Source organism: Trametes versicolor, assembly GCF_000271585.1.
Source record: "Trametes versicolor FP-101664 SS1 unplaced genomic scaffold TRAVEscaffold_8, whole genome shotgun sequence".
Lineage (NCBI taxonomy): Eukaryota > Fungi > Basidiomycota > Agaricomycetes > Polyporales > Polyporaceae > Trametes > Trametes versicolor.
The window spans coordinates 1,553,811-1,580,665 of NW_007360328.1; the positions used below are offsets into that span (position 1 = coordinate 1,553,811).

The 26,855-nt window shown below is 56.5% G+C and overlaps 12 protein-coding genes across 12 annotated transcripts; 6 read left to right on the plus strand and 6 right to left on the minus strand.

Annotated features, from left to right (window-relative positions):
* Positions 1 to 19: 19 nt before the first annotated feature.
* On the plus strand, positions 20 to 875 carry TRAVEDRAFT_49556 (Pkinase-domain-containing protein; the record flags this gene model as incomplete). Its single annotated transcript, XM_008042091.1, has 4 exons — positions 20 to 184; positions 249 to 348; positions 405 to 739; positions 798 to 875. 4 exons carry the CDS (start codon positions 20 to 22, stop codon positions 873 to 875), a joined length of 678 nt encoding a protein of 225 aa, XP_008040282.1.
* A 1,773-nt stretch (positions 876 to 2,648) lies between these two features.
* Positions 2,649 to 2,780, minus strand: TRAVEDRAFT_184723 (pheromone; the record flags this gene model as incomplete). The annotated part of the gene is made up of 1 exon (XM_008042661.1): positions 2,649 to 2,780. One exon carries the CDS (start codon positions 2,778 to 2,780, stop codon positions 2,649 to 2,651), a length of 132 nt encoding a protein of 43 aa, XP_008040852.1.
* A 1,904-nt stretch (positions 2,781 to 4,684) lies between these two features.
* On the plus strand, positions 4,685 to 4,807 carry TRAVEDRAFT_184722 (pheromone; the record flags this gene model as incomplete). The annotated part of the gene is made up of 1 exon (XM_008042660.1): positions 4,685 to 4,807. The coding sequence occupies one exon, from the start codon at positions 4,685 to 4,687 to the stop codon at positions 4,805 to 4,807; it is 123 nt and encodes a 40-aa protein (XP_008040851.1).
* A 1,615-nt stretch (positions 4,808 to 6,422) lies between these two features.
* Positions 6,423 to 6,554, minus strand: TRAVEDRAFT_184718 (pheromone; the record flags this gene model as incomplete). The annotated part of the gene is made up of 1 exon (XM_008042663.1): positions 6,423 to 6,554. The coding sequence occupies one exon, from the start codon at positions 6,552 to 6,554 to the stop codon at positions 6,423 to 6,425; it is 132 nt and encodes a 43-aa protein (XP_008040854.1).
* A 1,843-nt stretch (positions 6,555 to 8,397) lies between these two features.
* Positions 8,398 to 8,529, plus strand: TRAVEDRAFT_184727 (pheromone; the record flags this gene model as incomplete). The annotated part of the gene is made up of 1 exon (XM_008042664.1): positions 8,398 to 8,529. The coding sequence occupies one exon, from the start codon at positions 8,398 to 8,400 to the stop codon at positions 8,527 to 8,529; it is 132 nt and encodes a 43-aa protein (XP_008040855.1).
* Positions 8,530 to 9,338: 809 nt separating this feature from the next.
* TRAVEDRAFT_73174 (STE3-domain-containing protein) lies at positions 9,339 to 11,060 on the minus strand (the record flags this gene model as incomplete). Its single annotated transcript, XM_008042464.1, has 6 exons — positions 9,339 to 9,804; positions 9,864 to 10,317; positions 10,370 to 10,507; positions 10,561 to 10,627; positions 10,678 to 10,790; positions 10,844 to 11,060. 6 exons carry the CDS (start codon positions 11,058 to 11,060, stop codon positions 9,339 to 9,341), a joined length of 1,455 nt encoding a protein of 484 aa, XP_008040655.1.
* A 2,072-nt stretch (positions 11,061 to 13,132) lies between these two features.
* TRAVEDRAFT_184715 (pheromone) lies at positions 13,133 to 13,324 on the minus strand (the record flags this gene model as incomplete). The annotated part of the gene is made up of 1 exon (XM_008042657.1): positions 13,133 to 13,324. The coding sequence occupies one exon, from the start codon at positions 13,322 to 13,324 to the stop codon at positions 13,133 to 13,135; it is 192 nt and encodes a 63-aa protein (XP_008040848.1).
* Positions 13,325 to 15,316: 1,992 nt separating this feature from the next.
* On the plus strand, positions 15,317 to 15,457 carry TRAVEDRAFT_184731 (B mating type pheromone; the record flags this gene model as incomplete). Its single annotated transcript, XM_008042668.1, has 1 exon — positions 15,317 to 15,457. One exon carries the CDS (start codon positions 15,317 to 15,319, stop codon positions 15,455 to 15,457), a length of 141 nt encoding a protein of 46 aa, XP_008040859.1.
* Positions 15,458 to 17,532: 2,075 nt separating this feature from the next.
* On the minus strand, positions 17,533 to 18,737 carry TRAVEDRAFT_127518 (fungal pheromone STE3G-protein-coupled receptor; the record flags this gene model as incomplete). The annotated part of the gene is made up of 5 exons (XM_008042465.1): positions 17,533 to 17,987; positions 18,047 to 18,184; positions 18,238 to 18,304; positions 18,359 to 18,471; positions 18,527 to 18,737. 5 exons carry the CDS (start codon positions 18,735 to 18,737, stop codon positions 17,533 to 17,535), a joined length of 984 nt encoding a protein of 327 aa, XP_008040656.1.
* Positions 18,738 to 19,605: 868 nt separating this feature from the next.
* On the plus strand, positions 19,606 to 19,812 carry TRAVEDRAFT_184730 (B mating type pheromone; the record flags this gene model as incomplete). The annotated part of the gene is made up of 1 exon (XM_008042667.1): positions 19,606 to 19,812. One exon carries the CDS (start codon positions 19,606 to 19,608, stop codon positions 19,810 to 19,812), a length of 207 nt encoding a protein of 68 aa, XP_008040858.1.
* A 1,700-nt stretch (positions 19,813 to 21,512) lies between these two features.
* Positions 21,513 to 23,139, minus strand: TRAVEDRAFT_170716 (STE3-domain-containing protein; the record flags this gene model as incomplete). The annotated part of the gene is made up of 6 exons (XM_008042466.1): positions 21,513 to 21,900; positions 21,954 to 22,392; positions 22,446 to 22,583; positions 22,642 to 22,708; positions 22,758 to 22,870; positions 22,926 to 23,139. The coding sequence occupies 6 exons, from the start codon at positions 23,137 to 23,139 to the stop codon at positions 21,609 to 21,611; spliced, it is 1,263 nt and encodes a 420-aa protein (XP_008040657.1). The 3' UTR covers positions 21,513 to 21,608.
* Positions 23,140 to 23,643: 504 nt separating this feature from the next.
* Positions 23,644 to 23,805, plus strand: TRAVEDRAFT_184728 (B mating type pheromone; the record flags this gene model as incomplete). The annotated part of the gene is made up of 1 exon (XM_008042666.1): positions 23,644 to 23,805. One exon carries the CDS (start codon positions 23,644 to 23,646, stop codon positions 23,803 to 23,805), a length of 162 nt encoding a protein of 53 aa, XP_008040857.1.
* Between the last annotated feature and the right edge of the window lie 3,050 nt (positions 23,806 to 26,855).

Below are 26,855 nucleotides of genomic sequence, written 5' to 3' on the forward strand. Positions count from 1 at the left end.
CGTGAACGAGATCCTGGTGATGAAGGAGTCGCAGCACCCGAACATCGTCAACTTCCTCGACGCGTACCTCATCCGCAACAACGAGCTTTGGGTGGTCATGGAGTACATGGAGGGAGGTGCGCTCACGGACATCATTGAGAACAACACGCTCGAGGAGGACCAGATCTCGAGCATCTGCCTGGAGGTGAGCTTGATAGTGTACTTTATGCGACTGTCACAGAAGGTGCTTATGACGCATCGGCGCGCAGACGTGCAAGGGTCTTGGCCATCTGCACAGCCAGTCAATCATTCACCGTGACATCAAGTCGGATAACGTTCTGCTGGATGCTCAGGGCCACGTCAAGATTAGTGCGTACCTTCTCCGTCCTCGTCATTACCCGAAAGTGCTGACGTCTGTACTATAGCCGATTTCGGTTTCTGCGCGAAGCTCACGGACCAGAAGTCGAAGCGCGCGACGATGGTGGGCACACCGTACTGGATGGCGCCCGAGGTCGTGAAGCAAAAGGAGTACGGCGCGAAGGTCGACATCTGGTCGCTCGGAATCATGGCGATCGAGATGATCGAGAACGAGCCGCCATACCTCGACGAGGAACCGCTCAAGGCGCTCTACCTTATCGCGACGAACGGTACGCCGACACTGAAGAAGCCCGAGACGCTCTCGAAGGAGCTCAAGGGCTTCCTGAGCGTGTGCCTGTGCGTAGATGTGAAGAGTCGTGCGACCGCGGATGAACTGCTTCAGGTAAGCACCTCGAGACTACGAGAACTGGTGCAGTGGTTGACGTATGCGTTCGTTGCAGCATGATTTCTTGAAGAAGGCGTGTGCCATGTCCGGGCTCGCGCCCTTGCTTCGCTTCAGGAATAAGCAGGCGTCATGAGTTCCCTGACCTTCCATGATGTTGCACGACGATCTTCGATTGGAACTTTGGACGCCCCGGGACTTCTTGCAAGTGGTAGCTAGGCGGAGTGGACCGGCTGGTCGCATCCTCGTCCGCATAATCCCCTCCTACATCTCCGCGCGTCATTCTGTCTTTACTTATCTATACCGTGTGGGCGTGGGCGTCGTCGGCATCCGGGGCCCGAGCACACGCTCCCTTTCTCCTCTCCACCCCCATCCACCCTTTCCGCCTCGCAGTAGCAGTAGCGCACCCACCTTATGCCCGACGACGACCCCATCATCCGCTAGCCTTAGCCCCTTCTCGTGCTTGTTCCCTTCCGCTCCTCTTTTTCCTCCCTCTGTCTCCCTCTCTCGCTTTATGTTGGAAAAGCTTTAGTGTACACTACGACAGCTAGATGCATATTTCCGTGCGCGTTGTGCGCACGACGCACTGCAGCATATCATGGTGTGTACGCTGTCGAATGGATACGAGGCTGTTGAAACCCTAGCACCTGAGTGAAGCATATGTACTTGTTTGAATCACCGTACCTTCTCCGTACAGGCCTGTTGAGTGCCATCCCTAGCGAAACGAACACAATTGAGCAACATTGCAGAACACGTTGTGCAACCTTGGAGCATATGCACATACTGTAGCCAGGCAACGCTAAGTGTTGTCATTCCCCACAATTGTATACTACATGCATCACAACGGTTGTCGAACTCCAAATGACACACGCACGCGCACTCAGCTCGTTATACGTGAACGATCATGTCATTGACATAAGCCCATGAAGATCATGTACGGATACAACAGCCCTTCTAGTCGCCCGATGAGTACGTCTACCAAAGAGGCCCGCAAGGGAGTAAGGAAGTAAGTAAGCAAACCAAATGTCAGAAAAATCGTACACAACAACGTCTGTCCGCGGTGATATGAAAACAAAGTATGTACGTAGAGTCCGGCCAAGAGAGTGTCGCCTGCGCCTCGGATGGCCAGGCCACTATGCTATCTACTAGAGCTACAACTGCCCCGCGCGCTCCCATCCCGCCCCCTTTCGACCCCATCCCTCCGCGGCCACCAGCTAGGATGCCCGAGGCGCGGAGCCTCGGGACGTAGAGTCGACGATAACGAAGATCACGAGATGATGCCGAGGAAAGAGAAGAGGGAGATGGTCCAGGGAGGAGAAGGAGACGCGGAAGGGCATAATTTACAAGATATGCTGGTGTGGATGGAATGCTACACGTGGATGTCCGGAACCTGCTGCTGTGTCGAGACTGGAGAGACGGCGCCCGCGTAATCGAGGCGGGCGAAAGTAGAAGTCGTGAGGCGCGTGATGGTCGGATGCGGCGTGAGGGACAAGATGAGATGCGTTCGGTCGTGAGGTCTGGATCCAGGAAGAACGAGTGTGTGCCGCGCGCCCGTGGGGGGCGCGGAAAGGGCGCGGGAGGGCCGTCGCGGGGAACAAAGTGCGCGGATGCCGCTGGGAGCGCCCGCCGGGGCGGGTCGCAGTAAAGGGTCGTCGAAACGGAGAGGGCGGGAGAAGTGGAAGAGGTGGAGGGAGGGCGGTTTCGCAGGGAGATAGGGGGTTCGGGGTCTCGCGATTACGAGGGGTGCGGTAGGATGGTAGGCGGGTTATAGGGTAGGTCTTTCTCAGACGCGTGGTCTGAGGATGCTAGATGTCGAAGTACGCGTCAGCGAACGAATTCATATGCTGCATAAAATAGATGCGCACCTCTCAAGAGAGCATCGAAGGCGTCGTGAAATCAAAGCCTGCGCTCAGGCGATGATACACGAGCCGTGGGATCCGGTAGTAGCCAGCCGGTCATGGTCGGCGAAGATGTCAACCTCGGAGGACGCAGCGGTGTCCTCCGCGGGCACAGGGGAAGCAATGACGAAGAAGGCGTCCATGGCAAGCAGCGATCAGCGTAGGATGATGATGGCAGTGAGCAAAGCAGGGGCGCTCGCTCGGGCTTGTTGTGGTGAGGATGCTGTCGGGATGATGCGTTTGCTCGGTGAGTAGCTGGGGGAGAGCTCGCCTGCGAGCTTTTATGTACGACGTCGTGGAAGGTGTGGAAGGACCGCCGCTGTCAGGGAAGCAGTTATACAGGCACAAGTGACGACGACGAGACAATAGCTCGGGCGCCACGGCCGCGCGACATTGCTCGCGCCCGCTGCGCCCAGGTCCCGTCGCGACATTGCCGCCATGCCGCATATCATGGCCGCCGCACGCCGCGCTACGCAATTGTAGGATCACCACTGAAGCTATCCGCCTCCCAACCGCAGGAACATACAGCCCTTAGAGCGCGTTTCGAGCAGCCCTGCATCGATGAAACTGGACGCGTACGCCCGCCTCGCGGCGTATCCTGAGGCAAATTTAGGATGCACGGAGCTGCTTGACACCCGCGCTCATGTATGCGTACCTCATGCGTCTCACCTTATTATCAGGCGGCGGGCTCGTGCTGGGAACCGACGCCTGCGTACTATTGTGTTGCAGCGGCCGGGGCTGATCCGCAGGACGCATTACCTCGACGGGAACGCATGACTGGGCAGCGAAGCGACGTGCGAGATCCCCGATATCCGGCCAGCACCATGTTTCAATCACTCTCGAGAACGGCCCGGGCGCGCGTCCACACAGCGAGCTTAGACCACCGCGCTGTCGGACTCGGATTCCCCGGGGATGCGAAGACAAAAAGGAAAAGGCGCCCGCGCGGGCTCGCGAACACTACCCCTTCCTCTTCGGGAAGGCGCCCCGGCCCGCTGTCTGGACTCGTTATTGTGAACGGCGAATGTGGAAACAGGCTCTTACTATCTTTACTGCGAGGGAGTCGAGATGACTGATCATCGACAACGCTGCCACGCTATCGAGAAAGCCACCTGTCTGCGTATCGGAGGTCGCGCCGACGGCAACGTCGGGCAAGCGCGCACCGAACGGCATCCCCGAGGCACCGACAGGAGACCCGACGCGCATCGGCGTGCATGCAGTCTGCGCATGACAAGACTGCGTCATAGTGCATCCGACACAATGCCACAGTCCCGACAGAACAGGAGGCGGCAAACCAAAGACAAGCCGGGTGGCTCACAACGTGGCGCAACGGCCATACCGCGTCCGTGCAAGGGTCGATCGAGTGCAATGACCATCTCGACAAAACACTGAATCGAAGAATATGGCGCCTCCATACCGGAACACCGCTCCGAAGAGGGCAGGAGCGCGGCATACGCTCGCGCACGCGCTCTGCACTCTCCGGACCTCAAGGCGGAGCAAACACAACAGTAGCTGGAGCGCAGTTGGTCACTCACTAGCGTGCAGACGTGAAGGCGATACATGCTACGACGCATATAATTGTCGACAGCCCCATGAGGCGTTAGGGCTATGAACACTCTTCAGATATGGCGATAGACGAGGTGTTGTACAACAGCACTTACGCGTCATGGTCAGCACGGATAGCACCGCAGTACGTCGGATAGAGCGCGGCGGCATCGATGCGTGCAGGGTTATACTTTTTGATGACAGCTTGTTTCAACTCCTATTCTCCAAGACCGTCAGCCGAGACACATCGGACAAAATTAGCACCCACATCTCAACATCTGACTACGCCTCCTGTGGAGGTGAGCACCATCCAGACAAGACTCGCAACGCAGGTATTGTGCTCGCGGGCGGCATGCGCCACGGAACTCACGCATCCCGATCCATGGCGTGAGGGTCGCGAGAGCATATAAGCTGCAGGGATGAGGTCGAAGGTCGTCAGCGAAGTCATCCTCGATAACTCCTCGTGTTGAGCCTCACCTCTTCGAGCATCCTCCTCACCGCCACAATGGACGCGTTCTTCACCATCGCTCCCCCCGTCCCCGTCGAGGCTCCCAGCGCCGACGCCCCCGTCGACCACGACGACTACGGCACCGGCGGCAACCACGGCGGCTGCACCATCGCCTGGTAAGTCTCGGTCACGCACTCACCACGACATTCCTCGCTGACGATCTTGCGCGTTCGCAGAGCGCTAGCTCGTGAGCTTTCGCTCTACGAACTTCACGACTTCATCGCACCCTTCGTTCTCGGGCGCATTGCCCACACAACCTTACCCTCTTCGATTAATCTACATTAACTTGCGATTAATGCGGCTGTCGTTGGTGTTAGGAGGGGTTTTTTGGTCATCGGTTTTCGATTTGGGGATCCCGCTGTATTCTTATCCTGGATACGTCCAGTGGACCATATGTATCAATACTTGACGTTGGACCATGCTGTACTGCTATGGTGTTAAGAGCCATGCTTAGAAGCGGCTCTCCTGGTAAGTGAGCTGTTCAGTACGACTGTGTTGTTCAATAAGCCAAGACGGCTTACCGAGCCACCTATGCCCACTAGACGCGTCTAAGCCCTGCGGCTCAGTGCTGTCAGGAGTAATGTCGCAGCTAGACTGAGGGGTATGTGGGGAGGATGAAGTGGCTCGTTGGACGCCACCAGGTTCATATGAATGGGCCCAAACAAGACTCGAACAAGACCTTCGGCAACTGCCGGTGTCAGTAGACAGCATATATTCAGGCGCCCGTCTCTCGTCTTGTCTCCCACCGTCGCCCGCGCGAACTGTACCCAGCTCTCTCTGCGTAATGCTACCGTGCGTCTCTTATCAATAGTCCTTGCGTGTGCGCGAATGAGCTGGACTGTGAAAGATGTTGCAAGCCGCCGATCCCGCGCATACAACACCGCCGATCGCCCTGTTCGTGCGGCGGCCCGGGCCCCGGTGCACGGAATCAAAGTGCGACTGGTGCAGGATACCCTGTGTCGCCGCGCCCAGGGATGAACATTGTTAATGAGTAGTTGTTAATTCTTTACGGTACCCTATGCTACCATTCGATACAAAGCGCAACGAGGCATCAAACCGGCACGTCTCCAAGTCCTCCCGCGCTCGCTCCCATCCTCCGACCACCGAAGAACACGAGAGGATGCTAAAGAAGGCAAATATACAATTCCCAGAGAGAGGGGATAAAGATATGAGGAGGGCATAGTTTACGATACGTACTAGTGTAGAGGTAGAATGCTACACATGTCCGGAACCTGCTACTGTGTAGAAAATAGAGAGACGGCGCCCGCGTAATCAAGACGGGGCCAAGAAGTCGTGAGACGCGTAATGGATGGATGAGGCGTGGAGTGATGCGGTTTGTCGTGAAGGGAATCTGAATTCAAGAAGAGAGAGTGCGGGTCGCGCGCCCGCGGGGGACGCGGAAGGGCGTGCGGGAGGACCGTCGCGAGGAACAAAAGGCGAGGATGCCGTTGAGAGCGCCCGCCGAAGCGAGTTGCAGTAACGAATAGTCGAAGAGGGAACTGGACGAGATGGGGAGGATTGGAAGGATGGGCGGTTTCGCGGGAGGATGGGATAGTCGGGTCTCGCGATTACGAGGGGTGCAGTAGGATGATAAGGCGGGTTGTAGGGTAGACGTTCCTCAGACGCGTATAAGGGTGCTAGAGGGAAAAGTGAGGGTCAGCTAACGAATTGCTATGCGATGTAAGAAAGATAGATACCAAGGGCATCCAATGCTTCGTGAAGTCGAGACCTGCGCTCAGGCAATGATGCAAGAGCCGTGGGTTCCGTTGGTGCCTATTGAGTCGTGATCGGCGAAGATGTCAACTTCGGGGAACGCAGAAGCGTCCTCCGCGGGGACGGGGGCAGCAATGACGAAGAAGGCGTCCATGGCAAAAGGATGATGATGCAGTGAGCAAAGCAGGGCTTGCGAGGTGCTGTCGGGCTGGTGCGTTTGCTCGGTGAGTAGCCCAGGGAGAGGTTTCCTGCTAGCTTATATGTATGTGAGAACTGGAAGGCGCGGAACTTCCGCCACCGTCAGGAAGCAATCATTGCATGCAAAACGGCGACGAAGAGACAATTGGCTCGAGCGCCACGCCTCCTGGACGCAATATGGCTCACGCGCAGCTGCGCGCCCGGGAGGTTCTGTCACGACATTGCCACCGTCGTATTGGCTATCGCCCTCCGTGCTACGCAAATGTGGACTCACCGCTCGTGTTGTTCCCCTGTTGACTGCAGTCACATACAGCTCTTGAGTACATTCCGCGCAGCCCTACATCGATGGGTGTGCAAGTGTACGTTCACTTCAAGGCGTATCCTGAGGCAAATTTGGAGGACAGGGGGCTGCATAACATTCGCGCTCATGAGCACATGCATATCCCACGCGTCTCACCTTATCATCAGGTGGCTTCGTACTGGGAATCGACGCCCGCGTACTATTGTGTTGGTCGTCGGTCTTCTACTTGAGTGGCCGCTGTATTTTTATCATGGATCCGACCAGTGAACCTAAGTTTGTGACGTTCCGATGTTGAAACTCGTGTGGCGTGAAGGACCCTTGTGGGCGAGCGAGTCACTCTCCTGAACGGGTGCAAGCAAGCCTGCTGGCCAATTAGCATTTCCTTATGTTTGTTGAGCAAAAGACCCCCAAATTACTCACCAGGCCGTCCAAACATCGGAAACGCGACCTCGCCTGCGCTGGAACCACTGGCACGGTCATCTCGTGGTGAGGATCGCAAGACCTCTGTGGCGTACCTAGCGTGACGGCGGTCAAGGTTTGTGAGATCCGGCTACAGTGCACTAGTACTCTGCACCATTGGGTGTATAATGGTAGCATATACTGAAGTAATTTGGGGAGGGTGAACGTGGTGAACGTCCTCGTCAGAGACGGCTCTCGGAAGAATCGGACAAGACACTGCATCGGCAACTGCCGCGGGGTCCAGTGCTAGGTGCGACAGGCGCCCGTCTGCCACCAACTTGCTTCTCTCGTCGACTAGTGAGCACGAACGTAAAAGTACTTTGCTGAAATCGCTGGAGTGGCGACAGCTCACTGACATTGCCATCCAGATACCTCATGATCTATTGGGTGCCTTGAATAGCTGGTTTTTAGCGCTTGGCTCAGGCCAGCTATCGCCCCGCTCGAAGGACGGCGGGAAACAAGTCATCAATGTGGCCTAGTGTGCGGCCCAGACTCCTTATTGTGAAGAGGTCGGGCAGGAGCCTCGGGGAACGACCTGCCCCCCATCCATCGCGCCCCCGACCCGCCACGGAAAGCTCACAATAACATGTGCCGTACAAGGAGAAATGCCGTCCTCGATGGACAGATACTGCCAGCTGCAGCCACCGATCGCGCCCACACAACACGGCCGATCGCCCTGTCCGCGCGACAAGGCCTACGGAATCAAAATGCAAGGCACCACTCGCCGCCGCCTCCTTGTATGCCAAGCAGTCCTGCTCTGCTCGCCGCCACGGTGTGCACTCGGGCCGACACGTCTTATTGTCAAACACTCGACATTGCACGGATTGCGGCGCCCGACAGGCACACCCTCGCGCCCCGACGGCCTCGAGCATTTGCGCCGTCATCCATTTATGCTGTCATGAGCCTGAGCTGTCATTCGCGCATCTCGACAGTATAAATATCGCCCGCGAAGACGCGGAGAAGCACATCGAACTCGCATCTCGACGCTTCGCCTCCTTCGCTTTCCCCGCGCCTTCTATCCTCTTCTTCCTCAATCGCAATGGACGCGTTCTTCACCATCGCCCCCGCCGTTCCGGAGACCTCCGCCGAGGCGCAGCCGCTCGAGGACATTCTCGTCGAGTGCGACAAGACCGGGACGAGCGGGAACAAGGGCAGCTGCATCATTGCTTAAGCGCGAGGGCCGCCTCGGTGAGTATCCACGCCCCCATATCATCGGACAGCATGAACTGACAGGCGTCTGCGACAGAGATTTATACGGAGCTCCGTTCACGACCGCGCCGACTTCGCGCGCGCCGCCGCGCTAACTTATCGCTTTCGTTCTTCGTTACGCTGGGAGATTGAGAGATTAGAGTGTATTAGTAACAGGGCCTTGTTGTTGTACCACCAGGGGAATCGGGGATGTAGCTATTTGTATCATCATCTCATGACCGGTAGCTAGTTCGCGGCGTGCGCTTTCGTCGTGCCTTTGGGGGATAAGATTGATCGAACGCATAGGTCATCATTGCGGTAGGAGTACACTTCAGCATACAATCGGGAAGTCATTCCCAGAGGTACAGTGTTGGCGTCCTACCTTACGCTTGACCGTTGCATCGAAAAGCAATCACACGAAGCAGTTGTGGACAGCGAACCGCACTATGGCGTCGCGCAGAGAGATGGTATTGCGATGACGATTAACTATGAGAGGTAACATGCCAGTGCTAAGCAGAACAATACTGAGGAAACGCAAATAAGCTACAGGACGAAAGCCGAAACGAAGACCAGCGGAGCACGAGTCTACGTGCAATAAAGATACAGCGGCAGCAGAGCGAGGGCGGGAAGTCATTTCTAGTGGTACATTGTGCGTGGTGAGCTAGTTCGATGGAGAGCAGAGAGCGGAGAGCAGGAGCGAGAGATTGTGTTGTGTGGGTATGATGCAACGTGTGTCATAACGGAAAGAGACTGGTGAGCAAGAATAGGGATAGTGGGGACAGTCTGGGAGACCTAGAACGTATGCGACTCGGTATGCACCATGATCGAGATCGAGCCCACCGAGCCCTTGCGCGCAATCGCCTGCGCACCACCCAGCGGCGGCACCGCGAGCCCCTCGCCCGGGCGCAGCAGCGGCGGCGAGAACGGGCGGTGGAACGCGGGGACGGCGATCGCGGGGGGCATCGGCCGCACCGGCTCGCGCACGGGCGTCGGCGGCGTGCTCGCGGGGCACTCGTCGGAGATGATGATGACGTGCGACGCGTCGTCGCCGTCATATACGGAGGACGCGTCGCTGTGCGACTTGCTTGGAGATGGGGGGAGGCACTTCTCGAGATCGACCTCTGCGAAGCTCTCGGCGAGCGAGGGGGAGAGCGATTCGGGACGTTTGTGTGGGGTGCGCGGTGTGCTTGAGGAGGGGGAGTAGGGCGGGAGGGAGTTGAAGTCTGCGAACTGCGGAGGTTTCCCGTAGTTCGCCAGTCTACAAGGGGAAGTGTCAATATACGCGATGAGAATGTGAGTTGCGGAGACCGGACGTACCCTGACAACTTGTTGAACGCCATCTTCTCGCTCTTGGGCTTCGGCCGGATGCCGAACCACTTCACAACCCACCAGAACGTGAGCCTGTAGTGCTTGCGCGCCTCCTCCGCGAAGCCAAAGAGGGCGAAGAAGAGGAACGCGGCGAAGATGTACACCCACTGGCCCATCACGACCGAGATGAGGAAGGGGCGGTTCGAGCGCCAGATGAACGCGGGGACCTCCTCGACGTGCGAGAACTCCGCGTGCGTGTTCGCCCAGGAGATCCAGGGCGCGAGGGTGACGCCGGCCGTGTTGATGTAGATGCTGTACGCGCCGATGGGGATCGTGCACACCATTTCGGAGATGGAGAGGAGCATGAGGCGGAAGTAGCGGCTGATGGTCATCGCGCCGCCGCTGGAGGAGATGACTTCGTTGAACTTGATGCGATGCCTCAGGAAGCTGAGGAGAGTCATGACTGTTCGGAATCGTTAGCGGCATTCGTACATATGGATAAAAATAAAGCTTACATGCGTAAACGAAGGAGACGCAGCCAATGAGAGGAGGCCACATGAAAACGAGAGGGTATGCAGGTGGCGTGTTGTAGATCTCGGGGAGGCAGCCGACACCCTCCATGATGTTGAACCTATGGCCCTGGACGACGTAGTCTGATGCAAGCGTTAGAACGATCGCACGGATTGAGCAGCGCATTTGCACTTACGAAGGATCATTACTAAAACAGGGAGGCCAACCGAGATGCAGAGGTCAACGATGACCGCTCGGCGTTTCTGACCACGTAGTCAGAACAAGTCGATCTCAGGATTCGTAACTCACTCACATCTTCTCGGGAAGTGGACACAGAGCGGACAGTGGTGATGGCGTACAGCCTGCGGTTGATACACAGGGTAGACGCAGGGATGCCAACACCTGCACCAATAATGAATTTTGTCGCTGATAACCCTGACATTAGCGCAACCTTCGCAGGCAGGAATCAAACAACTCACAGATATCGCACCACACCGGAGCAATAGTGCGGGCAGTGTCTTTCCAGACTATAGCGTTAACGAACTGGATGAGGCAAGCGAATGAGGTCCAGATCATGTAGACGCAGGTTCCAGCGTTCCAGGCTTGGAGGTGCCATGACAGAGGAATGAGTGAGACGATGAAGCCAAGGAAGGCGAAGATGGGGAGGAGGGGGTAGGTGGGGTCCGCGGGCAGCATAACGGCGAGACGTGCAGGGGAGCGCAGATGCTGAGCGGCGCGTCCGACGCCATCTTTATTAGACGGACGGGAGGCAGACGATGGACGAGCGGACAAAGGAATCGACTCGGCTTGCGGACAATGGGCTTTTGTCTGGTCACGTGATCGTGTTACCTTTATAGGCGCCCAGAACAATAGCTCTCTCGTGGACATCGTGTTCGCGTTCCTCTCAGGATCGGCGTCCTTCTGCTTGCCTGCCGACACTCGCTGGCTTTTTCAGGAGACTATCACCGCCATCAGACATATGCGTAGCTTTGGCGCGTCTTGGCGGCTCGTATAGCGAGCTGGATTCCCTTCGCCGAAGAGCGCTAGGACAACATCGCCGACTCAGACCCGGAGCACGAGTTGTCGCAGGATGCGAGTGCTTTCAGTCGGTTAGAGCTCTTGTTCTGTGCTATACGTCAAGGAGTGGTACTTTACTGTGTACCTGGTTCAATTTTGAGATGATACCTCACCTCAACCCCGACAAATTCGCCTGAGTGCATGCCTTGGCAGAAGAGGCAGGAGCGAAGACGTCGTTATGCGTGTACGAATACCACCTGTAAGCACCCACTAAGCAATGGCCGCATTTTATAGGCCTCAGACATTCGTTCGAACCCAAGAGTTGACGGAATTCGATGGGCTTGTCCCGAAAGCACTGCAAATCATCGGACAACATCAGGAAAAATCCCCATCCTTAACGAGGGCTAATGAGTGCTAATACGCGGGAATAGCCGTTTAGCTCAAAAAGTAAGGTCCGGCTTTTATAAGGGTGTGACGAGCGAAGGTTAGCTCGATTAGTGGACAAGAAGGATGGCGGCAGCCTCATATTCTTCTCCTTATTCTGACCGTTCCACTCGAAACGTCGCAGAAAGATAGAATTTATTGCACTATCGTAAAGGCATACAAATGTAGCTACAGGGCGAACAAGAAGCCTCCTACCTTTCAAATCACGGAGGGGGAGCTGTAAAGCAAGTGTGCAAATACGAACATTCGCACCTTCAGAGGGTCATTGGTCGCGCTCTAGCCGGCAAGAGAGAACACAGACATGTAAGGATGCCTCACGAGTGTCGCAACGTGCTGCGAGCGCCGTGAGACCTGAAGACTCTAGGATTGGGAAAGGCTGCAAGCTGAGTCTCAAGAAACTTTGCACGGGTTGCGAGCTTACCTCAAATGCCAGTACACGTACCTTACTTGCCGTCGCGAAAGACCATCGTAAAGGTTGGCTAAGAGAGACGGCGAGCCAACAGCTCCGACAGCTAGAGGTGGTTTAGGCCCTCGAGCGTACACTAGAAGTTGCCTTTTGAGACCGAAGACCAGCTAGAGGATTGTAAGCAGCATGTCTGAAAAGACGCAGGTGGTGGTACGAGGTCAAGATGCGTAGACGCCGAGCGTGCGCGGCGCGGGCATAAAGGCGACTGAAGTTTGGCGCCGGAGTTTAGGGCAAACGCGGACGGACTTTGCGAGATTGGTACGTCTCTAGTTCTCTAAGAACACGCGCGCCCATAAACAGTTCAACCTTCTCTGAAATTTCTATGAGCTAGATATGCTGCGCGATGCCGCAACATCCACCCGCGACGCGGAGGAACCAGACCGGCAACTTTGGACAAAATGATCAAAGTGAGCTGGTGATGATCTACTTTATTTGGCCGTAAATACTAATTAAGGCTCGTTAGGGATGGGGGTTTTTCCTGATGAAGAGCAACGAGAAAGCATATTCGATCGTTATTGATACAAATTCTACACCATCCAGAAAGCAAAGAGCAAAGCAAAAGAGCAAAGCAAAGCTACACAATCTACGGCGACGCCAACCGTGCCGACCCCAGTCCCGACCTAGTATACAACCAAGTGCCCCCAGGGCGAACCCAACACTCCACGAGGACACCAGGTCAACATAAATAGAATAAGTTAACCCGATGTCATCGACGACTACGAGCTTGAATACTACGTCAAACGCAGGTAAGCACGCGAACTGGAAGGGATAGCGCAGCGGAAATATGCGCACAGTTACGACAGCGGGGACGAAAGCGATTGCAAAGCAGAGCCTGGTCGGATCAGGCGATGGTGCACCACGAGTAGGAGGTGTTGCCGGTGATGTACTCCTGGTCGAGCGGAGGGTCCGACGGCGACGGCAGGGATGGGAAGCCGGTAGGGGATGAGGAGCGCGACGAGGGCGCGGAGTCGGAGAGCGACTCGGTGCTCTCGAGCGAGGCGAGGATGAATGAGGGAGCGGCGAATTCGTCCATGGCGGAGGACGGCGAGTACGTGTGCGAGGGCGCGAGGGCTAGGGAGCGTGCGTGTGAGGCGAGGATTTCTCTGTTGGAGTGGACACCCATTGCGATGGATCTGCGTATTTATCGGACGAGGGCGTCAGCGGTGGGCGTAATTGTTGCACGAAGCGGGCGAGGCGGTGGGAAGCATGGCAGGCACGGCCCTTCCCACAGCACCGCTCGGCGGCATGTCGGCGGCGGGCAAGTGAGGTCGGGTGCTTACAGTTTCGGGGCATGTAGGCGTATGGTGAGCAATTGCGGGGTAGCGGGATGTTTGGGGACCAACATGTGTACAAAGGCTAGTTACTTTTATAGGGCGACCAAACAATACTCGGAGCCGGATACCAAATATCGCCTAATTCGGCAAAGATCGGCGCCCGGCCACATAGCTAGGCGCCCATACATTCTCCCTGCACAGCCCTGCACTGAACCCTACTGAATGTCGCCGAGCTAAGTCTTCGTCAGTCGCAGTAGAGCAGGCAGAGCCTGTAGCGGCTGGATACTGCGCGCACATAGTCAGCGCAGAAAATCAACCGCTCAGAGCGGATCCAGAATTTACTGCGCTTATTTGGGCGGCCGCTTATAAGGGGCGGCCGCCCGCTCCGGGGAGCCTGGCAGCCTGGCGCCGTCGCCCGGTACTTCACCGCGAGGTGCTCATCCGGTTAGTCCCAAGCGACACGGCGGCCGTGGAGTATCAGCGGAATGGCGGCATGGTCTGCAGGGGCCCGCACCGTCAGATGCTCCGAGCGTTGCAAAATGGGGTGCATAAAGTACTGCGCGGCACATTACCTTGTCTTTGCGGGGAAATTCGATCGGGAGGGGTGAGAGGGAAAGGGGATGGTTGCTTGTACTTTGGGTCGACTAATTTGCTTGGGATCTCCGCTTCTTTACTAGCCGCCTGGGGCAATGTGCGGCGCGGCTTGTTGGTGTTCACGGTCCTCCACGAGAAAGTGGAATGAAATGTGTTCCACCCTAGCTGTAAATGTTGGTCAACTCAACTCGCGTGCAGCCAAAAAAAGGCGAAACACATAACTTACACATTCACCGCTAATATTCACTGAACCGCTCGGAATGGCGCTACTGGAGTTTAGTGGAGCGAAGGAAATGACACGGTAAATACCGTCACGGTGTCGGCGTCCGGGTAGGTCTAGACGTTGTATAAATGTTTAAGCACTCCCCGAGCGTCCGCATAGTGCACATGGATCTTACCTTGGCAAAGGAAAAGAGGGGAGCCCCGACGGTGAGACCCTGCAGATTCGGAATGTACATATGACCATATTTGGAAGGACACTCACGGCATACCGCGGACCATTGCCGAGGCTACACTGTACGGACACTCTTGCACTCGAAACAGTAGTAATTGGTTTTATATTTGGTGTGTTTGCTCAGGCCCTGCTCTCTGCATGCTGCAGTGACCGATGTCAGTAAATCCGCCAATCCTGGTAGCAGTCACGTAGCCTCGTGTAAACGGGCGCTTATACGCGTGCGTAGCCGCTTGGCGGACAATGGCGGTCGGAAAGTCGGGGATTTCCACGCCGGACCTGACTGCCATTGTCCAACTCAAGTAGCGAAAACTAGGTGCAAGGTTATGGGGAAGCCTCGCGGCCCCCGCAGTGCCCAGGCAACGGACCCGAGCGGACGTTGAAACGTCCACTCCGCAGACGGGCGCTTGCGCAACTCCGACGCAGGTCCAAACAGGCCGTTACCGGTGCGCAAACACTGTCGGCCGAGTACTGGACAATAATCGGGAGGTCCCGCTAAAAAGCAAAGTGCTGTGATGCACTCACCAACGATTCTTCGATCCCCTCCAAGTCTTGTTTTCCCTACGCTCGTGCTCATCGCGCTGCTCGCCGACCTTCGTCGCTCACATCTCGCAGCCCACATCTCGCCGCGCACCCACCTTTCATCCACACATCTCAACCCACACATCACCGCCAAAACCCACTCAGCTTCGCGCTCACATCTCCAATGGACGATTTCGACTTCGACTTCGCGACGATCTCCATCGCGCCCGACAATCCTAGCAGGGATGACGACCCCATGCGAGGATACGTCCCTGTCGACGAGGACAGCCAGTCCAGAGCCGGGGTGTACTGTGTGATTGCATGATCGCCCGGTAAGCATTTCCCCCTATTGTTGCATCGAGGGAGTCACTCACCTTCCGTCTTGCGTGCAGGGATCGTGCTTAATTTATGCAACTATCTATTCCCCAGTGGACTATCGGAAATGGACCTGATTCCTAGAAGTACGTATCAGCTCTCGTCGTCCTTGCCCACCTTGTCTGACACCGTGGTGTTACTTGCAGATGTTGCTCGCCTCAAATGTACCTTCGCCCCCTTCCGACTTCGCCCTGTGAATATTTCTCAATCCCCTCTTGCTTAAAGCCCAACGGCGCGGCCCATCGACTACGCGCTGCCTCTAGTGAGTCCCATTCATCCTTCGAGCGTAGACATAGACTGAACGACGTGCTGTAGCCTATATTTGTACCATTATCTGCTGCTCTGCTTTGCTCTCGTGATGCTCTCGACAAACCTCCCTTCGCGACACTTCTACCTTCTTCCCTGCGATACCTCCGTTCTTCCACCCTCCATCCCGGGTCAAATCCCGGGAACCCACCACACTCCTTATCTGCCTTGAAGGCGCTCGTCCTCCCCACTCTCGTTCCAAACCAGTATACTCGTCCCTCTTTGCTCTGCGTTGCTTTCATATCGTTGCTCTCGTTATTTATCTTGTTACGTGGCCCACTGGCTTGGGCTCTGTCCCGACCGAGCTGTAGTTACGCTTGTAGCGTCACATCATCGAGTTCCAATAAGACTATTCGTTCCATACACCAGAGACCAAAGGCATAGCATCGTTGTTAGACCCAGGGATCATCAGGCCGCAGATCGTCTAAGAGAGTATGGCGTTGAGAGGAGCGGCTCGGCGTACGCTTTTGCTTCAGCGGTAGATCGATGTTCTTGCCCCGCGCAGGAGCCCTAGCGCCGGGCAACCGCACCGAGTGCGCCATCCAAGTCGGAATTCATATGCGCGGCGTTGCAAATGTATCCGGGAGTGTTTTTAAGGAGTGGGCGTGACGAACCGGAAGACTCGAGGAAAGGACGTCGAGCCATGGTTGGTAGCCACAACGCTAAGTACTGGCAGACCTTGCTAGCCTGTGAGGGTGCGCGCCGACTCCGAAGATTTAGGCCAGTGCGAAGTAAGCTCCAATAGTCAGGCGTGTGCTGAGTGGCTCAAGTTGAAGAGAGGCGGCGGGAGAAGCAATGGCTAGTGGCGCGAAGGTGGCTGAACAGGACAAGAGCAAACAAGCGCCTACAAGCGCCCGGAGGCGCAACTCCTGTGGCAAAGCACTAAAGCAGCATGTCGCACGTTCGTCTCGGCCGCGGCGGAGGGCCGGTGGAGGAAGTCAAGCGTTGAATACGTCAGTACATGCGCTCGTGCGAACCCGCAGAGACACTAGTAAAGGGGGAAATCGCATCACAAATAGATTGAGCTAGTCGTAAAGTCATCACTAGTAAGATACAGTTGAGCTTGGTTGAGCAGAAGGCAAGGCAGTCGCGTCTACGCGCGCCGCATACATATCACAAAGCTAACGATACAGTAAACGTCCGGTCGTACCGAACCATCAGAGGGAGGAAGAGTTTCATGCAGTGGTATGGTGCAAGTTGAATGGCGTTGGCGGCTCCGACGTCTGGTCCACCTGCAGCGACACGAAAGACGGCACGCGCGCGCCGTACGCGGCCTCGATATCGCTGAACGACAACAACACCGCCAACTGCTCCGACAGGTGGCTGAAGACCGAGTCCGTCGGCGAGTGCTCGTACGTCTCCGTCGGCGAGAGCGGGGATACAGGTGACGTGGGCGAGATGGGGAAGCGGGGAAGAGGAGGCACGACGTCCTCCGGGAAGTCGGCGGGGTCGCGGCGAGCGAAGCGGTCGTATATGGGCGTGGTTTGGCCGGAGGAAGGCAGGGTGGTCGTGCTCTGGAGACCGCGGTAGGTGCTGAGAGTCTTCTCCTCCTGGAAGGAGGCGGCGGAGGACCCGAAGGAGCTCGTCATGTCGAGGCGCGGGGGCTTCGGGAAGCTGTACGGCGGCAGCGACTCCGACGCGGGCGCGAATTTTGTGGGCGAAGGCATGTTGCTGCCTGAAGGTCAGCCAAATGGAAATGCACGATAGCGACGATGATGCTCACCCAAGCGATTGAAGGCCGCTCTTCTCGTTGCTGGATCGCGGCTTAACGCCGAACTTGCCCATGACGAACCAGAACGCCTTGTGGTAGTTGCGCCTCGCCTCGCTAGCGACGCCGAAGTAGATGAAGAAGATGATGGCGCAGGCGGGGGACAGCCAGCGATTGAGCTCGTGGACGGTGATGGACGTCTGGCTGCTGCGCCAGTTCACCGCTGGGATGTGCTCGACGCGTCCGAAGTCGAAGTGCGTGTCGGACCAGCTGATCCAGGGCCCAAGAGGTTGCGTCGTGGCGTTGAGATAGATGCCGTAGATCGAGATGGGGACCATGAGGAGCAGAGAGGTCGTAGAAAGCGCCATAAGACGGAAGTATCGCCCCAGAGTGAGCGAAGAGCTCTTGGAAGCGAGAAACTCGTTGAACTGCGCCCTGCGCCGGTTGAACTCGAGAAGGGAGAGTACTGTGAAGGGGTCATCTCATCAGAGATGGCGGAATGGATGTAGAAGAGCGCGAACATACCACAGTATACAGATGCGATGAGCCCAAGTACGAGAGGCCACCAGTTTACCAAGAAATACGTTAGGAGGGTATTGTAGAGCGCGGGGAAGCAGCCCAGCTCTTGGAGAATGTTGTATCGATGTCCTTGCACGATGTATGCTGGTCATCATGTCAGCCAAGAGGCTCCGAAAGCGACTGCGAATGAAACTCACAAAGTGCCACGACGATGATAGGGAATAGCACGCATATAAGGGAATCGATGAGTACCGCACGTTGTTTCTGAGACCGGCGCATCAGGTTTCTGTACGAGACAACCGCGCTCGCTGGACTCACCTCTGCTCTCGTGACCATTACCGCCTGCACTCGGGAAATATTGTACAATCGTTGGTTGATACACATCGAGGCCGCAGGGATGCCTACGGACGCGGCGATGGTGAGGCGCGTCGCTGGAACGATGTCGATTAGAGGTACATGGAGACGATGTACAGGATAGATACTCACAGATTTCGCACCATGCTGGTGCATGATCTATCGCATCGCGAGCCCAGACAACACAGTTCACGAACTCGTTCAGGCAGGCTAGCGATGCCCACATCATGTAGTAGCACGTCGCGGAATTCCAGGCTTCGAGGTGCCATGGAAGGGGAACGAGGGCCAAGACAAACCCGAGAAAAGCAAAGAGAGGAAAGAGAGGATATGTCGGATCGACCATAGCGATCTAGCGGGAGAGAGGCTGGCGAAGGACACGAAAGCTGAGGGGACGGGGACGAGGAGAAAGGCTCGGACCAGCTTCGCACACCGCGTTTGCTATATCGTTCGAAGCATCTTTGTTCTTAGGCGACATCGGACCTCGACGCACGGGTAACAGACTGATTTGAGTGAACAAAGGGGATTGGGATGACGATGGGAAGCGGCGTGTGTTGTACACCAAGTCAAGACGCTCGACGCAGTCGCGTGCAAACAGGCGCCTGCAATATTACCAGAATAGGCGCTCGTAGGTAGCCAAACAACACCAAATCCCTTACTTGGCACCAATATTTGCACTGCTGTTTTGACCGGGTCCGTCTAGCAAGCGTCCAACGGTCAAGCGGCGCGATAATATCTGTTGTAGGTATTTCTATGTATCTTTATCTTGCTCAGTCGATTGCTACATTTTAATGTAGCTGCTTAGGCCCTCTCGCGGCCATGTGAATGTTTCGGCCGCCGTGAGCGCCCCCGGATGAGCTCGGTCTCGGCGTAATGCTTGTACTCCCGACTCGCTAACGCCATCCCGCTCTCGCGGAATTGCGCGGCGGTCTCATTGTTCACTGCATTCGGGCCTCAAAAATTGAAGGCCCCCGAGTCCCTGCACATTGTCTCTAGCAGCGTCCTCTGCATTTTCATCCCCCAGCACTCCCTCCCACTGCGTACGAGCGCATCGGCCACATCTCGCGATTGCTGCACAATAACAGTCCGAGCACCGCCTTATAGCTTCGCGGATCCATTGAGTTCCTGTACCGCACACAAACCCCCACTGCATCTTGCAAGCCCTTTGCCAGACCACGCGTCATCGCCATCGCTCCCCCACCAACTCTGCAGCCATGGACGACTTCTTCCTCATCACTGCCGCCAGCTCGACGGATACCGTCGACTCCTTCTCCCTCGACGACCCCCACTCTGACATTTCGTCTCCGTCTCCCGAGCTCTCCCCTCGAGACCGCTCTATCCTCCTCGCCCACCTCACCTCATCTGCTCCTGTCAATGAGGACCGGATAGAGGGCTACAACACCTACTGCGTTATCGCATGATGCCGCTGCCCCCGCGGTGTCCCCAACCGACGGCCATGGCTTTGGTAAGAATTTCTGCGATCTTGTCTGCGTTCGGAGATGCTCATCTTACACTTTTAGCTCAACGTGCTCCATCTGAGCTCGCCGTGCGCACGTCAGCTTTCGTGCTCTCGCGCTTTCCAACTCGCTTTCTCGCTCGTCGTTATTTATGCGTCTCTGTACTTTTATTAGACCGCACCCTGGCGTTTCTTGGTGATCTTCGCGATGAAGGAGGCGGCATCTCGCTGTTCTCTGCTCTCGCTTTTCTCCATACTGCCTCTCCCCCCTCTCGACGACTCCCTCGCTCTCCGCGCAACCACCCTCCTTTCACCATCTCACTGCCGCGATACCCTGTTCCGCCCTTTGCGTTTATACCGACCAACTCCCTACGCTCCCTCGCCTTCTTCGCTCCCAACCCCTTGTTTATTTCGTTTCGTACCATCTTTCCCCTCCCACCAGCGCCAGCGCGGACCGTGCCCAGTCTTCGTAGTGTAGTATGTTATTAAGTTATTTATTGTAGCTAGTGGTCTCGGGTTCGGTCGCGTTGTTTTGTCGTTATAGCTGTGATCTATCGAATAGATTGTATTTTTGCTCCGAAATTTATAGCTCCTCTCTCCGGCCACTCTCCAGTGTAGCGCACATTCTAAATATTGGGATGTCGTGGCAGCTTCCGCGTCCCTTGAGTTCGGCTGAGTCTTCCCCCGAGTCCAAGCCAAGTGCCCAGGCGCTAAGAGTTCCAAATGAAGTAACTCGGAATTCCGGAAGGCGCTCGTGCCAGTGACGTCACGCGTCTCTTCGTCAAAAGACGCGCTACCGCCAGCGCCTAAGCCTTCGCGTTCGACCACCATCCACACTCCTGTGAGCCACTAAGCTGCGACATCTACTCCTGGGCTTCCGGTCGCGCTCCGAGAACATGTATTGATACTAATGCATTCTTGTATTGTCTACGCGCTGGTCTTGACATGGGTATCGACGCTGTGTGGCTTGGTCTGGGTTCAAATTAATCTACTGTGGCTTGTTAAGCGGCGAGCCACAATGCATGCGCGAACCGCAGACGTGGTCTATGAAACACCCCCTCTGGTCTTTCGCGCTATCTATGCCTCCATTCTACTATGTCTCACATTTCCGGTCATTTGCGGACCTCTTGCGACTCGCCGCTCGTGTGGCTACTACCGCGCACTGTGCCTATGCCCTTGCTTGGTACATTGACCTCTCGGGCGACATTCCATGTTCGTAGCCTTCGTATATGGATGTATTTTTATGAGCACACTGTGCACAGAGGTATGCAGATTTCTTCGGAATGTGCATGTTATCATCCTGTCGCGAAAACGGAAGAGGGCATAAGGTCAGTCTCACAACCTCTGCGGCACTGGGAGGCGTCAGTTCGGCGCGTCATGATATGGCTGCCTATCCCGCGGGCTAACCATGTAAAAGGTCAGTAGGAGGCCCGGGATTGTCGTCCGAGGCCAACTGAAGTACAGCTAAGGTGTTGACGCGGGCCTTACCCCGCAAAGACGTCGCGCGAAGGGACCCTCAGGTTGAATCGGACGCGGGCAAGCCTCGGTCGAGTCTTAATGAAGACGCTGGGGGGAACAGTCGCTCTCAAACAAATACTGCGAGAAGGAAACCAGGAGTCATCATCAAATTGCGCGGAACGATCAACTAGGGATACACGATATGGGGGATGCGGTATACAGAACAATCACAGGAGGAATCATGCGGACGTGCAGGGAAGACATCGAAGGGGCGAATCATACGAGCGAGCGTGGGGAGAAAGTCTATCGGCGGTCGTGCGGCGCATAGCCGGGAGAAGAAGGAAGGCTGGCAAAGGAGGAACGGTCGGTGAACGTCGAACCCGCGCTGTATGGCGTGGACGGCGTGGAAGGAGTGGAGGGGACCTTGGAGAGGTCGACGCCGAAGGTCGACTTGATCGTCGCGAGGTCTCCCAGAGACGCGGTCGCGATCTTGCTGTCTCCGCCATACAGCTGCGCGGCAGCGGGCGGCTTCGGGTAGGAGACGTATGGCGGCAGGAAGTCTTCTTTGGTCTGACTGTGCGAGGGCAGTTCGCTGCTGAAATCAAGTCAGGAATGCGATGACGTCGAGAACGCGGAAGAGGCACGTACTGGCTGGCGAGACGCGACGAGACGCGCAGGCGGAAGAACGCGAAGCGGTCGGAGACGAACTTCCAGGCTAGCTTGTAGTGCCTCCGCGCCTCCTCCGCAAAGCCGAAGTAGCCGAAGAAGACGAAGGCGCAGACCGGGAGCACCCAGCGGCTCATCTCCAGCGGGATGGCAACCTTGGGGTATGCGCGCCAGACGACAGCGGGGACCTCCTCGACGACGGAGAAGTCGAAGTGGGCGTCGTCCCACCCCAGCCAGGGGTGCAGCGCGCCGTCGATAGCGTTGGAGTAGAGCTCGTACACGCCGAGGGGGATCGTGAAGACGATCTCCGTCACGGCGAGCGCCATGAGTCGGTAATAACGGCTGACGGTGAGTGCGCCGCCAGTTTGCAAGAACTCGCGGAACTGGGCGTGACGCTTCAGGAGCATGATGAGGGAGAGGACTGGAACAAGGCAACTCAGAATGGAGAACTCGCGCAGAACGGTAGGAACTCACTGCAATATACAGAGGATATTATGCCGATGAGGATGGGCCACATGTAGACCAAGAAGTAGGTCGGGAGGGTATTGTAGATGGCGGGGTAGCAGCCCAGATTCTCGAATATGTTGAAGCGATGTCCTTGTACGATATAAGCTGAAGAAATCAAGGTCAGCGTCGTTCCGATGGTTCACAGGCGGGCGCGGATACTCACAAAGAACCATGCATATGATAGGAAAGAGCACGCAGCACAGGGTGTCTTGCAGGATGACTCGGCGTTTCTGGAGGGACGTTAGAAACGACCAAAGGGAGAAACACCGGCCAACTTACCTCCGCTCGAGTGACCATGACACTGGAGACGCGAGAAATGTTGTACAAACGACGGCTGATGCACAGCGACGCGATAGGGATCCCAACGGACTGGCCGATGATGATACGTGTCGCTGATATTGGGTCTTTGAGATGGTGTAGCGGCATGCAGTTTGGAGAGGTGCTCACATATATCGCACCAAACGGGGGCGACATTCACAGCGCTCTGGGCGAATATGACGGAGTTCACGAACTCATTGAGGCATCCGAGTGCCGTCCAAATCATGTAGTAGCAGGTTCCAGAGTTCCAGGCTTGCAGATGCCATGGTAAGGGGACGAGCGCAATGATGAAACCCAGGAAGGAGACGATGGGGTATGCAGGCCAAGTAGGATCGACAGTCATTATGGCGGCGAGGAGGTCCAGGGGAATAGGGGAGAGCGGGGGGGCGTAAGACTGCAAGTTACGGAGGACATCTTTTCAGCAAGACGATGCAAGAATCGTCGGACAATGGGCTTTGCAGACAATGGACGGCGAGCAGCAGCAGCTGGGAGAGCGGAAGAGTCGTGGAAGGTGAGGCGCGCGTGAGGGTGACGGTCACCCATAGTCACACCACAATTGTGACAGATGTGTGACTCCATTGTTGTACCGTGACACCCTCGCTCAGGCCGCCGGATGATAGGCGTCGGACGGAGTTGGAACGTCGGCGGCCGTCTCCGGACCATGGACCGCCAGATGTAGACACCTCGCACCCCGACTCCGACGAGAGACTTTGGGTGCCGTTCTGCAGCCAAACAATTAGCAGGCGCAATCTATATCAACTCCAAGGTGCCAATCAGCCCTCGACACAAAGACCCTTTCGCCCAACACGATCTACCAACACAGCCGCACTCACCCACCACGTTCCTCATGGACGCCTTCGAGCCCATATCCTTCTCTCTCGACCTACCATCATCGATACCCGGCACCGCGCCGGGTGTCGCGTCCCCCGACGACTTCGACGGTGGTGTCCCGCTTGATTTTGAGCGCACCAACCCCGGAGCCCCCACCTTCTTCTGTGTTATCGCATGAACTGGACTCCAGTGCCTGCGAGACCACCCCAACGCTCTGTTTTCCCCCTTGTAAGTATCTTCGCTTTGCCTCCGCTAGAGAATTCTTGCTGATGCTCTTCCCCCGTCGCAGCGAGTAGATGTAGTATCATTATTTCGCTCTGTGTCTTGCTCTCGCTTGCTTTCGTCGTTCCTCGGTGTTCTCCAGCGTCGCATGCGATGCTTCTGGTGAGTAGTACTCGCGTTAGAGCGCTTTTGCGGGCCGTTTGCTGACGCCGCATCCTGCAGTGTTCTCGGGCTCCTCACCTGCTGTCGCTCCTTCGTGCTCGGAATTGCATCGTCTCAGATTGTATTATATGGGTGAGCACGCACCGCCTGCTTCGGAGACTTGCTGCATGGTCTAACGGCGACATTCACCAGATCTCCTCGTGGTTCAACCCGCGATGTAGCTCTTATAGAACTCCGTCCTACTCGTCCGCCGGTCCCGCTGGCCCCCAGTCTCCTGTTGTAGCATATCGCTATCCTCTGTGCCTCCCCACTTTCGTTCATCCAATATACGGCCCGGTTTTATCGCTTGATGTCCATGTTTGCATGTCGGTCCTCCGCAGGGTCATGAGGAACTACCCGCACGCCGTCGGTGATGAAGCGCCCGTCTTCTGCGTCCATGTATGTCTTGCCCCACATTGAGTTCTCGGACATACTAATGCCATGAGCGTTCTTGAGTCAGGTGGCACATCTTCGGTGCGTCGTTACGGTTGCCAGTTGCGAATACCCACGGGCCGACATGCTGGGCTCGGGCACGCATCACACACTCAAACTACGCCGCGATGCCAAACACCAGAGGCTAGGGATGGTAGAGGATAAGTAGATTTGGGAGGGATGAGGATGGGTCTTCACCGAGCGCTGCGTCCAGTCTTATATGTACGCCGTCGCAGGAGGTGCTTTAGCCACGAAGAAGCGCCTACGCCGGCTGCGTTAGCGCGCGCTGGTAGCCATGGCTGGACGAGTAAGGGAAGAGCCGGCGCCCACCATTGTCCCATCCTCTTTCCACTACGGGCGTTGTAGTCAGACCCCATAGGAGCCCTCCTCTTTGAGACTCGGCGAAGTGCAAAAACGAGAGAGAGGAGAGCGCTCTAGTGGCTCGCGCCCTTCTGCGCGTTCGTCTCCTTTGGGTGTTCCACTGGGTGCGCAACCTGCCGCCCTTCCGCAGGCTGTTCCTGGTGCGTTCGGCCAAGGGCACGGCGTCGCTCGAGAAGGCTGCTGGGTATGTCCGTTCGCTTCGGTATGTCGTCCAGTTGCTAACGTTAGCGCACGATCAGGTGGCCCTCGAAGAAGGCTGGAGCGTCTCTACCTGCGTACACTCTACCTGTGTACAGTGTGACCGCACCCCTATTCGCGTCCTTCAAGTTGACGTCCTCCGCGCTGTTTGGCGACGGCCTGTCCATGTCCGACTCACCGTTCAACGAGAGCGACCCCTTCCTCGGCAGGCTCCGACCTCTCCCACCACGATCCCACCGTTCACGGTGCCCATGCCGTATGGTCCTCCCCCCTCTTTTCAATCTCATTTTCATCCCATCCCCACCCCCTCCTTTCCCGTTATGTCTCCCTGTCCCTGATCCATGCCTTCATGACGCTGTATCCATACCCTCTCTTGTATCATCCGGACCCTGTAATCCCGCCCGCTCCTTCATTCGCCTTCGATCAATGGTCCCTCCCGCGGCTTCTTCGGCTTTTCTTCTTCATTATCATGGTGTATCCAGTATCATCATTAGGCCAATTTATCCCGCCTCTTCTTGGATGTCTTGCCTTCCGCGTGGTCTTGAGCTTCTTCGTGAGTGACAGTTAGCGTTGGCCGTGGCATCATGAAGCTCATCGCATAGACTTCGCGCGCAAGTCCTGCTCGGCCGTGGACGGCATGCATGCATGCCAAGTCCAGAGGGCGTCGCCGCGAGTGCTTCTGTGCCACTTTAGGCTCAGCGCGTCTTCAGTCACTCCTCTCTTGCTCTTCTGGTCGTCTGGTCGGCGAGGTCATCGTACTGCGGTGGCGTCCGTGTCGGTCTGCCGGGGCACCACCGGTATGAGGGCATGCGCAAAGACTCGAATTATAGAGGGGAGGAGGGTAAGAGTGAAGAGGATGCGGTCTCTGCCCCGGCGAGCTCGGCCTGTACTTATAGACTTCAGAGGGAGGTTTAGCCACCACCTAGGCGCCCACCAATCGCGGGCGACGTCAGCGCGCACAATGGGACATTGGAGATTCCAGCACCTTCTCCCGCCGCCCGTCTGATGCGCCCATTGTGCGCTGGCGTGCGCGACTTCCCAAGAGAGCTGCCAATGAGCGTTGCAGCCGAGGGCTTTCAGCCATGGCTGGCAGGAGTACTTCTGTGACGCCACGACGGAGTGATGGCGAAGCGCCCCGATGGATCGAGATCGACGTCTTCTCGCTGCCCCGATAACCTCGGACTGCAGTGACGATGTGAGGAGGCCTGCAGCGCTACTGAGGTGAGGGCAAGGTCAGAATGAAAGGCTTATCCTTAGACCACGCGGCACACATAGACGAGAATGATTGGTCGTGTATAGCAGAACTGATCACATTTGCAAAGCAAGTACAGAGGCATAGCGATACGATTGAATAAATAACGCACTATAACGACAGCGACACAGCAAGACCGGATCCGAGACACAGTAGCTACAATAAATAGGAATAGATACTAGACTACGGAGACTGGACCCGGCCTGTACCGGGCGTTGGGAGGATAAGGACGGAACGGAGGGGGTGTCGCGAGGTTAAGGAGAGTGGGGATGGAGGTTGGCAAAAACGGGGGGCGAAGGAGTTGTAAGGAATGGTGGGCCGAGCGAGCAAAAACGAGGCATATCGCCGCGGCGTAGGTGAAAATGCGGCGCAGGATGAACAGAGGGTAGCGCGGCGGGGAGGATGAGCGAAGCGGAAGTCGAAGAGGGAGGAAGCGAGGATTGGGGAGGCAGCCGCTAGGGCGCAGGCCGATAAATAATAGGACCCATAAATAAGCGAAGGAAAGCAAGTTGCAACGAGAGCGAGATAGCAGGGTAGACGTG